General features: G+C 38.3%; 1 protein-coding gene across 6 annotated transcripts in view; it reads right to left on the bottom strand.

Moving 5' to 3' along the window:
- Positions 1-1,695: 1,695 nt before the first annotated feature.
- The window catches only part of PEX5L (peroxisomal biogenesis factor 5 like), a 95,299-nt gene continuing 80,644 nt past the window's right edge, over positions 1,696-16,350 (bottom strand). For all 6 annotated transcript variants that reach the window (XM_046898855.1, XM_004943451.5, XM_004943454.5 and 3 more), the window contains 7 exons: positions 13,466-13,582; positions 12,403-12,546; positions 11,513-11,583; positions 10,120-10,317; positions 8,707-8,872; positions 8,194-8,351; positions 1,696-7,481 (listed from right to left, as the gene is read on the bottom strand). In XM_046898855.1, coding sequence (XP_046754811.1) covers positions 7,277-7,481; positions 8,194-8,351; positions 8,707-8,872; positions 10,120-10,317; positions 11,513-11,583; positions 12,403-12,546; positions 13,466-13,582 — 1,059 coding nt within the window. In that variant the 3' untranslated portion in view covers positions 1,696-7,276. The remainder of the gene's footprint in view (positions 7,482-8,193; positions 8,352-8,706; positions 8,873-10,119; positions 10,318-11,512; positions 11,584-12,402; positions 12,547-13,465; positions 13,583-16,350) is intronic.

The raw sequence follows: 16,350 nt of genomic DNA, 5'->3' as shown, positions 1-16,350 counted from the left end.
TTTCACAGGATCATGGGGCCAGGAGCCAGAGGAGATGTGAGAGGTAAACCTTCCAGGTCTTAAGTGGCGTTTTCTGATGTGGAAGTCGGGGCCACGTTAAGCACTGAGTGATGACAAGAAAGGTAAAGACAGTTCAACCCTGGAAGTCCAAATGTAATGATTTGTTGGTTCTTTTTCTCACAGATGCCCACTGTGACCACGGCAGGCTGCTTGCACCCCTGTTACCACTTGCAGCAACTGGAACAAGGTGAGGGAATGTGGTTCCTCCTGCAAGCTGAGGGGCAGAATTTAGGGCCCTGTTGAGACTTCACGTGGTAATTTACTGTGCAGGAACTGTGCCTGCTGATTTCTGCAGATTGTTTGGAGAAGGCAATATTAAGTAACAGACAGGTGAATACCACCTCTATGCTCTACTCCCCCTCACAAGAGTGGGAAATAACCTCTCTGTCTCTCAGGTATGCCACAGGCTTGACATGGATAGGCATGGCACTGATTGCTGTGATGAAAGATGAGTGCTGTAACCATACCAGAGACAGTGCATGTCCGACAGCTGGTGTGCACTAAGTTGTTATACTGTCAGTGTCCTTAAAGGTGTTTTTAGTTTTTAGCACTCTGTATGTAGGATTTTCTCCCAGCCACTCTCTTGCTTTGCCTTCAGGACTGCAGTGCTGTGTCCCTGGTCTGTGCTGTGGAGCACATAACTAATGGGCACTGTTGCTTATTTGTTGGTACATTTGAGCAACAAAAACGAACCTTAACATCTCCTGGCAAAACACACTGTTGTCAAGAGCACAACTACTTTCAACTTAAGAGTTTGTGAGTTTTTCGTCTGTTCCCTTTTCTTCTGTAAGGAAAGGCTGCTTAAGCTACAGGCAGCCAGCTGACTTTTCTGACAAGAGGTTTCCTTCAACAGGCAAACTGTGGCTCTATCTCCTGTTTGTTGTCCTTTTGTTTGTCTGCTTTTGTCTGCTTTTTTTGTTTGCTAGCTTTGTTTTGTTTTTCTGGCCTGTCCTACGTGTCCACTGGCTGTGCCAGCAGGTATTCAGATCCATTCTAACTTTGTTTCTTAGTGGCCCTCTGCTGTAACTGTCACAGCTGCTCTGTCCACAGCAGGACACAGGAATCTGTGTTCATTTGTCTCACATCTCTGTTTACATCAGTCTCCTATAGCAAAACCATTCGCAAAAAGCCATTCCTCTGCAAGTCTGTCAATCACTTAAAGTTGGCTTTGGTGTTTGCTTGTTTATTCTTCTTTCCCTCCAGGAGGACTGTGCCATAACATTACTTCTGCTTTTATTTTGAAGTGTGTAGTTGCATAATCTTCAGGAAAAATTCTCATACTTTTTTTTTCCATTTTCCTCATACAGAGCATATGTGCAGAACCCTTTGGTCCAGTCCTCAGCTGCTGTGAATTCTAGTTGTAAGTATAATTGAAATATTTAAAAATAAAAATGAATGACAGTAATTAAAAAAAAAAAATCAGAGCAACTTGATGAATTAATTAAAAATCTTCTGGTAAGGAAAAAACCCACATCTTCTAGGCTTAATGTTTATGCAGAGAAGCACAGCTACATCATAAACAAAGGAAAGAAGCCTTGGATTGAAAATCCTTTGTTTCTCTTGGAGAGGTCCCTCCTTTCATTTCAAGTAATTGAAATCAAAACCATCGACAAATTGAGAGGCGATTGGGAAATATTTGAAGCCACAGACAAAGTTTTATTTTTTAAAACATATTTAAAAATTGCACAGATATAAATACAGATAAATAAATACAATTTATTATGTGGAAAAGAACCCAAGGAAGGCATGCTTCCATTACAGTACAAAAATACTACATTAAGTGGTGCTCTGCAAATAGTAATTATGAGCTTAATAAATTTAACACATCCAATAAGCACATAATAATATATTTCTTCAAAAGTCAACTATTTTAAAGAGCAGTGCAAGGGAACAACAAATTAAAGCATCAGTAAACTACAGTTCTGTGTTTAATATTGTACACAGCTGATAATGCACTGGGAATAGAGAGGTGAGTTATTTGTCATAAGAAACATTTTCTTTTTAAAACTCCATACGTTCTTGCAGACTCAGACTCTGTTTGAGTCTGTATGGACCTTTGTAATGGAATGTAAACATTCAGGAGTAGGGCTGAACTCCCACCTCCGCATCCACCTCGCTGCGGTGCCTTGCACATACACTTGCCCACCAACAGGAAATGTGAAGTGAACCACGCAAGTCTGCACAGCAGCAGGGCTCTTCAGATAGCCCAGGTGAAAGTATCTGCCAACCCTACAGTCTTTTCTGTCTTGTATGTTGGCTTAAAAATAAAGCCAAAGAAACGAATGCAAGATTGCAAAGGTTTTCAAACAGTTTACAGCATATAGAAGCAGCTGCACAGAATGCCTTTCAAAACTATATAGTTGTATTTTACTTTAAATATGTTATACTCTGATATATAAAATATATTTATAAATGTTTTGATTTTTCTGAATTTACAATAATTGCTGATATTAAAAAGGCTGTTTAAATTAAAGTTCTAGCCAATGTCAGTGACAGTCTGTAAATGTGGAAGGGGGAAAAAAAAAGATCAAAGCACATTAAGTCTTGACCATGCAAGCTTGCTGTCACCATGTGCAAGCATTTGTAAAGTTACAGCTTAGTATTCCTTCCGTCTCTCTCCCGTGCATAGTACCTATTGCTTGTGGGCTGAGGCTCTGACACCTTCTGTGGGTTCTGTGGCATGCTCGTTTTTTCCTTTTGCTTAGGTTTGTTCAAAGCATCAGTGGTCATTTCATGCATGGTACTCTTGTCTCTGATATATTTTAGCAGTCCAGAAATAGAACTATAATGAAGTAATCTGATTTCTAGTCTATGCTGAGATTTGAATAATAGATAATGCTGTACTGCATATGGCCTGAACCACCAGTTATTTTCACAACGTGCAGTGCATTTTCCTGCCGCTTCTATCTGTAAATGCTCAGTATTGTAAGCACTTGCAACATAGATTCACTGTACAGACTGCAAAATTGACAACACTGCTGAGCAGAAATCTCTTTAAATGTGCAGGTTATTATGTGAAGTAACTCATATGTCTCATTTTGCAGACGCATTTTCAGGTAAGAGAGACCTACAGCCTATCTGTGTGACAGTCCCTATTCTCACTGGCCCTGACAGACAATGATTTAGGCCCCTGGCTGCCGGTAATTCATTGGTTATTATTCCTGACATGGAGGCCTGTGCTCTACAAATGTTGGTAGGATCACCTGGCTGAGCTGTTGGTGCTGCTGAGATCCTCCTGCCCACCTGACGGACAGGTGATTTCTGCGGTTGAGGTTTAAAAAGTGCTCTGTGTTTTGTTTGAACTGTTCCAAATAACCTGAACTCAGTCTTGGATTTGGCAGATGCAAAGCGCTTTTAAAACATCCCACAGAAGATATTGATTAATAGATTAAAAATACCCTATGTGTGCGCCCTCTGCATGCATTCTCTAAACATATACTCAGGTAGCAGCACCACATGCTTTGTATTAATATTTCAGTACAGTTATTTGTTAGTGTAGTTGCATGCAATATTGTCATACGAGGTTTAGCATTATTGGAACCTCCTCTTGGATAGTTGCAGAAGTGCTCTGATTTAACAGATCTTAAGAAAATATCATTACATACAGATATGTTTGTATTTACCTAGAGATCAAATCCACACTTTAAACAAACATAAACCAGTCTATTGCAACAAGGGTATTAGAGTCATTACAGTTTAAAAAGATCAGCAAGAAATGAGCCTATTGCTTTCATTGTAAAGCCTCACTCTGTAAATAATCCCTTTTATTCTGGTTACTGTTCAGCGCGTGCAGTGGTATCAGAGGGCAGCCCTCATCTGGTAACTGCATTTGAGCTAATCATGCAAAGACCACAGACTTTGAGTGTTCAGCAGCTTCATGGATCAGACTTGTTATAAATACTCATAAATCTTTGCAGAGGCGAGGGACAGTTCACAAGCTTGGGTTAGGGAAGTGCTTCTTACTTGTGTGAAATATATAAAACAGAGGGATGACTCAAAAGCTTGGAATCAATTACCTGGCAGTGATACATTACCTCTGGAGAAAGAAGGGAGTAACAAGAAGGGGAAGCAGGAGTGGGAGGTGATGATAAAATATCACAGCACTAATTTAGCATCAGCCTGTAGGTGCTGTGCTGTTGTGACCCTGGAGTGTCTCAGGGTCTCATCTCTGCTGAAATTTCTAGTCTTTAAGTAGAACTGCTTCCTTACTTGTATATGGTTGCTCAGATCCTTGCATTGCCTTCTCTGAATTTACGTGGGTGACCCTACTCACACAGTCTGTGAGACAGCAGCATTCCTTTACCTTTGTGCAATTCTGCAGTGCACACTGGCTGGCTGCCCTTCCTTCCCTGCACACCTGGATGAGTAGGGGATAGGAGGAGATGTTGACTGGGGGGAACTCACAGGAAGCAATGAGAAGAAGATCCAGATTTCCTGTCTCTCAGCCTCAAACTCAATCTGCTACTGCTCAGCAGCCTTATTTATCCTGCCTCGTGCCTGGTTGGAATTACAATGGCTGCATTTCTTTCTCAAGGTGTTAATATGCTGCAACCTCTTTAACCATGAGGAGGTCAGACCAGAGCCATGTGGAGTCCTGTCCTGTGCACTGGCAGTGTTTGGTGGGGGCTGAAGGACAGTAAGGCCCAGAATACTGGGGCATGCACAGCACTGAACCTAGAAGTACCAGGAGCTGCTGAGCGTAGGGAAGTCTGGCACAGAGGCTGCCCGACAGGTTTTCCTAACAAAATTTCTATGTTCATCCTACATGTGCTAGAGGAAAAAAAGAGAGGTCTAGTGAACTGTCATCAACAGCAAATGTTCCTTGTCTTTCTGACTTGAGTTTTTTTTATTTGAAAGGTATAAAAATATAATTCTTGAGCAGCTCATTCCTCTGGGTAATCCCTATTATCCTACAGCACAGCGGATATTCTAGAAGGACTCGCGTGATGGTAGGGCATCAAACAATCTAAGCACATATGCCTTTGTGTTATGATCTCTTCTCAAAGCTGCCTCCCTTCCCTCCTATCACTTCCCAGATTCAATTGCAGTGCACCTTCTGCTCTGCCTTATCGATACAGGGCTGTCATCACACATCGCTGTCAAAGCAAAGAGCAAACTGTTGTCAGCAGATATGCGTACAGCAGCATGCTTAGCTGAAATGTCATTCCCAGGCAGTCTTTGATAACCAGTCCTTAGAGAAAATGGAAGAAATAATGTCATTAAATGCTTGATAGATAAATAGGAATGTATATAAACAAGGAACTAATAGAGCACTATGAATAAATTCTTGTAGCTGTTTCAGCACCTCTATTCTGCAGGCATGAATGAGAGGTAAGCCTCTTATTTTTTTATAAGAAACAATTATTTTAACCAATTGCATTAGTAATTAGATGCAGCGATTGCACTAACTGAGATGGAGTTTTCCTTTAAGTGGCTGCTCAAAATAACAGACAGCTGCAAGGAACTTAAGCTCATAGTGGTGAAACTGCCAGTTCCCATAGAGATTCTTTCTGTGATTTGTGCATGTGATTTTTTTTTTTTCTTAAGCAGTTGATTCAGTTGTTCTGCTTTGTTGTTGTCTTCAGTGCTGTTTACAGGAAATGTGCTGCTTATCCACTTCATAACACTCAAGTAGCAATCCTACACCTCACATCCCTGACCACGAATCAGTGCAGTAGCCATCCAATTGTATTTCTTTTTTCCACTGCTTAGGAAAAAAGTAAAAATACCAATAACTGAAAATGACTCCCCTTAGAAATATGCATGTTCCTGTATTTGATTGATACATTTATCTCAAGCTAAGCCTGTTTGCACTGTACCAAAATCAGTCCATTTGTTGTGTAACAGCGCAGCCCCATCCCTCAATTCTGTTCCCCATTCATCCAAGCGGGGAAAAATTAAAATGATATGCATATATATTTTTAAGTAGCTAGAAGTACTGATGTTATCTAAGCATTTAGCTTGCTGTCATAGGTGTCACTGAAACTTTTTGATACTGTTTGCCACAACAGCAGGATTGAATCTCAGTCCTGATCATACAAGCATTAAATAGAGGATACGTTTCAGCAAAAACTTTCCCTTGAGCATGCTTTGCAGGTATGAGCTCCTATGAAGACTTTTCTTTATTTGCAAAAGTGCTCTGTGGCTTAATATGTTTTGAATGATATAATACACATAATATGTGCATGCACACGCATGCATATGTAGTACCTGATGCATAATAGAATAAACTAATAGATATTGCAGTTTATATTGTATTTGCATCATTTAAACATAAGAATTTTGAAAACCCTCTTATCACATTTCAGGAAATGATATTTGGTCCTTTATGCCAACAAGGCTATCCTGTATATTCTGTACTTAGTAATTAAAATAAAAGTAAATCATAGCACAATTTTACAAAAAGAAAGATTAAAGTGCATAAGTATACATTGACAGATCCTGCTGTGAGCTCCTTTGAAGCAGACATTCTCTGTCCACGATCGGGGGTAGCTGGTTTAAACAGCAACAATTCTAGTGCAAATTACTGCTTCTACTTGCAGCAGCTGTCCTTTCAATATATACATGGTCTAATCTCATAGACCTCCATGTACAGTGTTCCCATGAATATCACACATGGTTTACATCAACCTTGGCCCAAATTAATCAAGGTACCTTCAGAAGCAAAGATTTTCTTGAATACCGAATAATAAATACATTCAAAATAAAATACATCCATTTTTCATGCATCTGTTTTCAGAGCTATGTTAAAGATGGACTTTGAAAAGATATTTCAAAGAAAGCAGAGGATGAAGAACTTATGTTGCATGGCAAAGCGATGTCGGCATAGTGTGATGAGCTGCTAATCAGGTTCCTTGGATGCGTTGCTTGCTATTTTAATGTGTGATAATAATTATCTAGGTTTGTTTTTCATGTATTTCTTTGTATAGTTGTGTGTGTGTATATATATGTATATAGAGAGAGAGAGCTTGCATGGGATGAAGATATTCATCTAATTCAGGGCTTTGTCAGATCAGCTGGTGCTCATTTGGATCCTTTGAGACTGAGCATATTTAGAATATTTTGTGCTTTTGAACTTTTCCTTTCTGAATAACATCTGAGAGAATTCCCCTACTGATCTACAACCGTGATCTTTTTTGAATTGTGGTCATTTTGAGATGAGTAATAAAAGAGTTCTCTGCTTCCTAAATATAACTTAATGTGTGGATACTTTGTATTACGGCTCTAGATTAAAAGCTCTTAATAGAATGTCTAGATCTCCCACATTGGCAGCTTGAAATAGTTCTGGCTGGTCCATCATAGACAGAGCAATACGAAGTGCTGCCCAAATATTGCCTGATAGAGCAGGATGGGGAACCTGCTGTTGATTCCTGCTCTTCCTTTGCAAACTGAGAGCAGTGAGAAAATTGCTGACAGCCTCTCTGCAGGAAAGAAGAGAAAAGAAAGATGTAATTTGCTTAATGAATAGCAAAAAACTTTAGGAAATACCATTCTAGTATTGAGTGTATTTTTGTAAATGCTCTTCACTGGCCTTTTTGTGTTACTCTTGTTTGATTTTTCTTTAAACGAGTGGCTGTGACTTGTAGTACTCCAGACCTTACTCTATTTGTAAGCTTTATTGCTGTATAGATCTCTTTCATATTAAATGTCCTAGGCTGACAGTAAGGACCCCTATAATCTAAACCTATGGTTCCTAAAGATTGTATTAAAGGTAGTTTTGACAATGTTAACTACAGTAAGCATTTTAACTTAAGTTTCCCTTATAAATACAGTCTTTTATATTTTCTTTTAGAAAAGCTCTGTAACACAGGACTGAGTTTAAGTGTGAGAACAATCCCATGGATTATGATAAGGCTACTTGCACTTAGAGCTGGAAAAAATGCTTAAGCAGCTTGCTGAATGGAGCATTTCAGTTTTTAAATTCAGTAGTTCTGTTATGTAGGTTTTATGGATATAAACAAAATATTACTCATTTATTAGTGCTTTAGAAAATATACATATATATATATATCTATATTAGCTGAGATAATTAAACTGTATTCTAATTTTTTTCTTAAATAACTCCATCTAGAAAATGAATTTTCACTTGGTAGATATGATCCCTGACTCTTGTTTACACTTTTTGTAACTTACCTGTATGCTCCTAGGTTGATACAGCTTATGCCTAAATTGTATCTGGACCTAATGAAGCCAGGTTGTATTTCTAAAGCACGTGTGTAGGCCTCAACAGCTTCTTCGCTTCGGTCCCCATTTGCCAGGGTTGCTCCAAGACGGTTCCATAGCGTATAGTCCTGGTGAGAAAATGAATTCTCTACTGTAGGTGCCAATAGGGGGCATAGTAGCTCATCTTTGCAACGTAAGGAGGACTGCAGAAAATAACAGTATCATATACTCTCTTCGTTGATACAGAATGGAAGGTTCTGACTCATGATTACAGGCAACTTTAAATAATTAGTCATTATACAGCTAAAAATCAGACACGTGTAAGTCTACTTCTAAATGGGGCTGTCTGATAATTAACACTCCTCTTTCAAGAGTTAAAATTTTAATGACCGAAGCAGCATCTCATTAATGTTGGTCTGATCAAGAAGGGAGGAAGAAAACTGTGAAACTAAATTCTTAAAAATAGAAAAGCATAAAATGTACCTCTGGCCGAACAGTTAAAGCAGCACTAAATGCATCTATTGCTCTGTTAAATTCTCCATTCAGGTGGAAAAGAACTCCAAGTCCTGTCTGCAAGTCAGGGTCTATCATGTCACCATTCTGGTGAGCAGCCTCCAGGTATAAATCCTTTACTTCTTCAAGTAATGAGCTAAATGACAGTGAAAAATATCATGAAGTTGCATCTTATAGTTCTTTGCATAGCTAGAAATCATAATTTTTGTACTTGATGTTTCAGAAGTGATGAACTTGAAAATAAGCTGCTTCAGCTCAATCGTAGCAGAGATATGCTTCCCAGTCCTGTTGCAAACTCATTTCTGCAGTACAAAAGTTTACTTATGAAATGAAGTCAAAGTGAAGCTATGAATCTAAGTAAGAAAACATGAATGCTTATTAAAGCTAATGAAATTAGGTGGGTTTCTCAGTTGTAAAAAGAGTAGCCATTTTTGGAGCTGTGAACGACTAGCCAAGACCCCTGAAGATGGATGGCAAAATTTCCATCTGCTATATCTGGTGTAGGCTTCATAAAACCATACTGGCAGCTCTGGGTGATGAGGCCAGAGTAGAGCAACACACTTAGAAATTAAACTGAACTTGCATATTACATTTTAGCTTATCTCATCAACGTGAGGCTTGTTAGTGATAAGGGAAAAACATGAGGCCTGTCTTCAAAATGATATGCAGTGAGATAGCACTAGTGTTTTGGTTCTATAAATGGTGTTTATGCCTTTAATGAATTTATTATGAATTTCAAACTTCAGAGAGATTAATTTATTGGCCTCATGAAAACATGATGAAGGGCTGCCAACTCATGATTTCTTTTGTTATTTAAAATGGTTGCCAGCTCCCATTACAGTATGCTGGGCTAGAGACAGATAAAATAACTGTATTGTCTCTTTGTTTAAAAACAGAATGAGTTTTAAACAAGCAGATGCTACCTCCCGAATATATTCAGTGAACTGAAGCCATGTCCCATGGCAAAATGGCTGACGTTCCTGGATTCTAGTGGCTTGGTTGGGATATAGGAAATTTGATGAACAGTGGGAAGAACACACATGTAGAGCGATAGAAGCCTGGCATGAATTTGGAAGCAGTAGAATGAGGATGTGGTAATAAAGAAGCTGCAGACAGTGTAAATAAGATTAGTAGAAAGTTATGGGACTTGAAGCAATACATGTCTTTTGCTTGCAGTTTGTGAACTTCCATGGATGGAATAACATAGTCCACAGTCCCTAACCTGAACGTACTGTTTGTTTTGTACCCCTGCCTCTATGGACATTTAGTTTCTGCATTTCCATCACAGGCAACGTGCTGGACTTCTACACATCAAGGGCACAGCACAAACCGTGGTTTGCAGTGGTCATTACATTTCAACCAGCAGGATTTAACTACATTTACCTTTCATCTGATGTCTTAGACATTCTCCTGGTAAGTGCTGGGGACCCTTTTTTGCTTTTTGCTATATACTTGTACTTCGGATTTTGCTTTATCCAGTTTCTTAGAGCTTGGTAGGCTTCCTGTTGATGGCCTGTGTTAGTATAACTTACAGCTAGTGCCATCAGAGCTTTTAGGTTATTTGGTTGCAGTTCCAAGCACCTAGGCAGAAAATAAAAATGTTGAGGTTTTTGTTTGTTTGTTTTGTTTTGTTTTTTTAGCCGACCACAATTCTTGAGTTCTTCCAAAATAATCCCTGTAAATAAATAAGTCACTTAAACAAGTAAGATCTATCCAACAATGTTTTCAAAGAAGGGGCTCTGTCTTACTGTTACGTGATAAGCACGCTATGCATTTATACGTGCACGTACCTGTGCATACACACATGTATGTACATAAATACGTGCACACAGGTAATGTTCTCATCCATTTCATTATGAATAAGTTGAGTGGGTAGTTTGGTTTTATGTTTTCTGTCTAGCAAACAAAAAGTTTAACTTGAATTCCTGCAAATAGTTTAATATGGTTTTCAGCTCTGCAAAAAAGTATTTTGAAGACAAAAATCACTTTCCTGTGAATCATCTCACAAATACTAAATTCTCAGTAATTCTTTGATAATGCTAGAGCCAGCCAACTGGAGTAGTCTTTTTACATCTGTGTATCAGGAACTGAATACAAAATCCGGTTGACTTTTGGAACGTCACTCCTGGTTTAAAACTGAGGGAATAGACGAGTTCTATATCAGGCAACCCCTTGGTTTTCTGTTTAGGTAAAATGGAAAGTTACATATAAGTGAGATAGAGCATCCCCAGGTGATATCTGATGGTTAACACTGCTAACGCAATTGAATTTTGAGAGGGTACTTTTTCAAGTGGAAACATGAAAACCCACTAGAGGAAGTAATAATAATACTAATATTCTGGAACTGGCTTTTACATGCAAATATAAGGTGATTCTATCTCTATCAACCAATAAATATGCTCACATTAGTATTCAGCAGCTGCAGGGGGTTCATTCTAATTAAAAAAAAAAAACCTCTTTGTTAAAGGACAACAGAAAAAATGCTAAGTGGCTAGAATATCAAAAAGGTACTTTATTTGCATTATGCCTAACTTGTGTTTATCAGACCATGCAACTTTTCTTCAGTGCAACTAATTGCATTATTACATTAAATATTGTTCTTATTTCATAAAATAGAAAGTCTAACCAACCCTCAGTTGTCACTGGGAAGATTTCTACACCCATGTCAATGCTTTACTTAATTAAATAAATGGTTCAAGTTACAAGACAAGTACGAAGTTAAATATACCTAGGTCTCCATTACCCAATACTCATTAATAATTTAGCAATTATCTACCTTTGGAGGGCGACAATGGCTGCTTGCTCATTTTCATTCTCTGCCTGTGTTATGCCCAGGAACTGCCAGGCCTGCAAAAATAATCATCATCTTATTTTGTTATGTAGACCCAAGTGTAAACAGTTATACCTCGTATCACTTCCAACAGAGAGAAGGATGGATCTGTTCAGCAGTGATTACAGGTTTTTTTTTCTACAGTGTACAGACCAATAGTGCTAATCAATGCAGTTCTGAATGCCTTTGAGCATGATAATATTTATAATCAGTTGATGCAAAGGTATTTTGTCAGTGTATAAACACATTCTGGTTTCTCAAGTGTGAGTTACTGTACATTTTAAACATTGCTAGACTATTACAGAAAACACTGAACAACAATGATTAAGTTATGTATGTTTAAGGGATTCTTGAGGGTCTAGGAATTATCTCTGCTTTTTGAAACACTGCTGCTTACTTAACTGTAGCAATAGATTCAGAGAGATCTGTATACTTACATTGTAAATATTTTTCAGGTTTCATTAATATTGTGGAAAATGATACAATTTTAAGAAAAATCTTAGAATTCTTGTTAAATCAAATTTTTATCTTTTTTAATGGTAGTGTTTAATAGGTTGAAAACATCAGGAAAAGAAAAGAAACATTTCAAATATTGTCTCTCTTCAATGCTTTTGAATGACAATTTGGTAATTCTATAACTTCAAAAATAGATTCTCATCTTATGAAAAGCTCACCATTATCTATTTCAAAGCATGTGTTATTCCAGAACCACCATATTGCTCAAGCTGTTTCAGTCAGTCATGATTAGCAAAGCTTTGGGTCATGAAACCATTCCATCTTCGTATGCTAAAGGGAGTCCCCTTTCCTTTGTCAACAAAAGGCACAAGGATGAATACCTCTGCATCATTGGGCTCTTGTAGAATAGCAGCCTCCAGGTACAAAATTGTAACGGGCAGGTCACCTTCTTTCATTTTTTTCAGTCCTTCCTCAAAAGCACCTGGCCAGTCTTTGAAAGGATTTTCTGTATGGAAATAATATCCCTGGAGAAGAGAATGAAGAGACCCATGTTGAGCCCTGTAGTAAGGGATAGCAACTACAAAATCAAATTATTCAGTGTATTCTAACAGGACGTAAATATTTTTTCTATGAAAAAAATGAATGAGCTACCCCATAAAATTTAAATTACACAAACTGCAAAAACAAACGTCACTGGCCATTTATATTTGTTCTCTCTGTATATTTACTGGATCACTGAAGTCATGCTTAATGATACTTACGTTGGGTGTCAAAGATAATGGCAACAGCTCACACTGCAATAGCAGCAGAATTGAACCTATCATGAGCCCAGTATGTCCAATTCCTGATAAAGAGCACATACCAAGAGGCTGACTCCCTGCAGTGCCTGCAACCTCATCTCTGTTTGGTTAATATCTTGGAATCTTCAATTAATTTTCAAGACAAAGAATAGTGTTTCAGGTGCCTGAGTTGAATTTGGGTGTTTTGGGGGTTTTTTGGTCTTTTTTTTTAATTTTTTTTCTTTTTTCTCTTCATGCCACTGCGGTGTAAAGAACATATGCTAACATCAGCTACGTAATATATGTTTAATTAAAACATACAAGGAAGGGAATGAAGAAGAGTGTTCCAGTGTGACTGTCTGGATTTTTTTAGTATTTGGTGCTCTTCCTTGAGTGGCTCTCTTCGAAAGTATCCAGACTCCAGCAGTTTACTTTGCATCCGTTTGGCTGAATTCACACACTCTGCATGCCTAAATGTATTCTCGCTATGGTCCTCTCTCAAATCTTATCCTGCTCAGAGCCAATTTAAAGAGGATGAGTTCTTCTGGGTAAAATTAGCTTCCATATCCCAGAAGAGTTTTCTTGGGCTCCCACGAACAGCTGAAGCTCATCTAAAAATTCCATGGGAAGGATGCACTGTTTGAAAATAACTTTGTGTTGTTACCTTCTCAATTGTAGAGATGGTGACTTGCCCTGGTGCTTCCTGGTTTTCTGAAATCCAGTTCCTGCGAGCCATTTCTTCCCATTCTGCTTGCATTTTATCCCAGAACTCTGTGTCTGACTAGAAGAAAAAGACGGAAAAAATGAACAACAAAATCCTAAAATAAAATGGAAGGCTTTTCTTATACTTTTTTAACAAGTGGCAATTTTGCTGAGCAGTGTTCATTCTATTAATAATTGTGCTGACTGAAATACTACAGTACAAATATGGAATTCCATATAATTAAATTTCATCTCCTATATTGGAATGTGTCTCTTCATCAGAATACTCTTTATCTCAGAGGCAGCATATGTTGTCTGAAGCAGGATTTACAGCAGTTTATACTGTGTCTTGTTGATGCTAACAGTAAATCATTACTTTAAAATTTGAAGGAAATGAATGGTGCTAGTCCCCAGCCAAAATGAAAAACAAACCCTAAGCATACATGCTAAAGAATAACAATAGTTAAAGGTTTCTTTAAAAAAAAAAAAAAAAAAATCAAAAGCAAGTGTCCTACTTTGATGGGTTCCGCATCATTTTTCTATGTACAAGAGTAATCACCAAGCTTAGAGAGTGTGTGGTCAAGATATTTAATGTAAATGGGGTCTTCTGACATAGCGGAGAAATCCCAATATTCATAGCATCATACAATGGTTTGGGTTTGAAGGGACCTTTAGAATAATCCAGTTCCACCTCCCTCTAGAACAGGTTGCTCAGCCTGGCCTTGAACGCTTCCAGGTTGAGGGCATCCACAACCTCGCTGGGCACCCTGTTCCAGTGTCTCACCACCCTCACGGTAGAGAATTTCTTCCTAATACCTATTTTTTCAGCGTCCACACCTTAGTCATAAACCCTGAAAAGCAATGCCGTAGCAGAATATGTGCTCAGCACTGCAAGCCTTTGCAAAGTTCCCCAGTTCCTTCAGGGCATGGCCAGGACTTCAGTGAACTGACACTACCGAGAGTGCAGTTTCTCAGTTTATTTATGTCAGAGAGAATTAATAGTTCTATTGAGGTATAGACAGAACTGTTTGAGGATAAGGTATGGAATTATTTAGAGATGTTAGAAACTTGCTCCTGTAGTTTTGTCTGAATCTCTACTGAAAGATTGATTGCTCTTTGATACTGTTCTGCAGCCAGGCGTGATTTGCAAATTCTTAATCTGTGAACGCGTGACTTGCCATGGCTCTACTCCTTAGGCACTTGGAAAAAGGGAAATGCAGACTGTTAACAGATCTAGAATGAGTCAGCAGCCAGAATATTTGAGGCTGGATGCAAAGGGTAGGACCCACAGCCACTATCAGTAGGTGCAATTGCTATAAATCACAATGCTGTTTTCAGCGGCAATATACATTCCCTCTGTACAAATCTAACAGGCATTTCCCTTTGGTTCTTGCTGTATCACCTCTCTTGGATATCCAGCACTTCCTTCCAGGAGGCTCAGACTTGTATGAATTATGCAATTAGCAGATCTGTGAAGATACCTGCTATGTTACTCTGCGGACTAAGAAACGAGTGTGAATCATTCATGCCCAAAGAGAAAATTACATTCTTTTTAATAGAAGCAAACAGAAGATGACAACTCTGTTACACAACAGCTTCTGAGGATTCAAAATTTGCTTTCATTCCAAATTCGAAGGAAATATAGTCATTTAAATAGTTGTGAGATTGTGCTGAAGTGTCCATTTAGGAACTGAAAAGACTGGGATAATGATTCAGATTGCTCCCTCTTTTATCAACCGTGAGCAGAAGCACTTGAATCATTTAAACTGTCCTGTTCAACAAATGTCTCCATGAACTATTTTGCATTCAGTGCAAATCTGCACTGCATTGAAGAAGAAAATTACTTGACCATGTTTTTACTAGAGGTAATTTTGAGATTCAGGATGAGGTAAGGTAGTGGAAATTTCCCTTTCCTGCAGATTAATATTAATATAACCGCTATATATACAGTAATTTTTAATGCCTTTTAAAACAGATTAAGTTATAGATCTAATGATATGTACATATATATGATGTTTATAATAGTATAACATTATATTTTTCCCACAAATATCACTTTTACAACCCACTGACTCAGAAACATATAAATCACATTTCTTCAGCACATATAAAACCACTTTTAAGTGTTTTAAGCAAAGATGTAAGTGTTTTTAGGTCTTAAATTCAAATTCTGTTGCTCAATTACGTATTTATTACCCACCCAGAAGTTTACTGTGTGCATACTGCACTTAAAAAGCCAATGAATTACTATGCGTTTAATATCCGTGCTTAATGTTTATAGCGAATTAAAAGTGGGGGAAAAATGAAGTAAGAGTTATGCTATAAGGTCACTTATCTTGTCATGTGCCACCTGGACCATGGGTCAGGACCCATCTGGTATTTAGCAGCTGTAAGCAGGGATTTGCATGGTAGGGCAAAATGGGCACTTCCTTTGTGTGTTCTGACCTGTGAGCAGCGTTCAGTCTTAGGGCTCCTGCACCAGCTACAGCTTCCTGAGCGCATCCAGCATTTGGGCTTTCTGAAGCACGTGAGGCAAAGCTATGTGGAGCAACTGGATCATGCTCAATCATGGCACCTGATAAATGCCATAACATTACTAGGGCAAACAACAATTTCAATATCAGAGCAGCTCAGTGTCCTTGAGGAAAGAGGGTCATAAATATTACGCAGTCGTTATTAAAGACCTAAGTCTATTTTAGCTGTTGTGAGTAGCAGTTTTCCATTGGCTTCATTGGCGGGGGGTTAAATTAATATTGAGTGCTTCTGAAAATCTGGCTATGGCTCAAGACTCCTAGATCTAATTTTAACTCCATTTGCTATGTGACTGGTGCCAATTATTTCATTTCA

Source organism: Gallus gallus, chromosome 9, assembly GCF_016699485.2.
Source record: "Gallus gallus isolate bGalGal1 chromosome 9, bGalGal1.mat.broiler.GRCg7b, whole genome shotgun sequence".
In the NCBI taxonomy this organism is placed as follows: domain Eukaryota; kingdom Metazoa; phylum Chordata; class Aves; order Galliformes; family Phasianidae; genus Gallus; species Gallus gallus.
The sequence above is the reverse complement of the archived record's forward strand: the minus strand, read 5'-3'. Positions and strand labels throughout refer to the sequence as shown.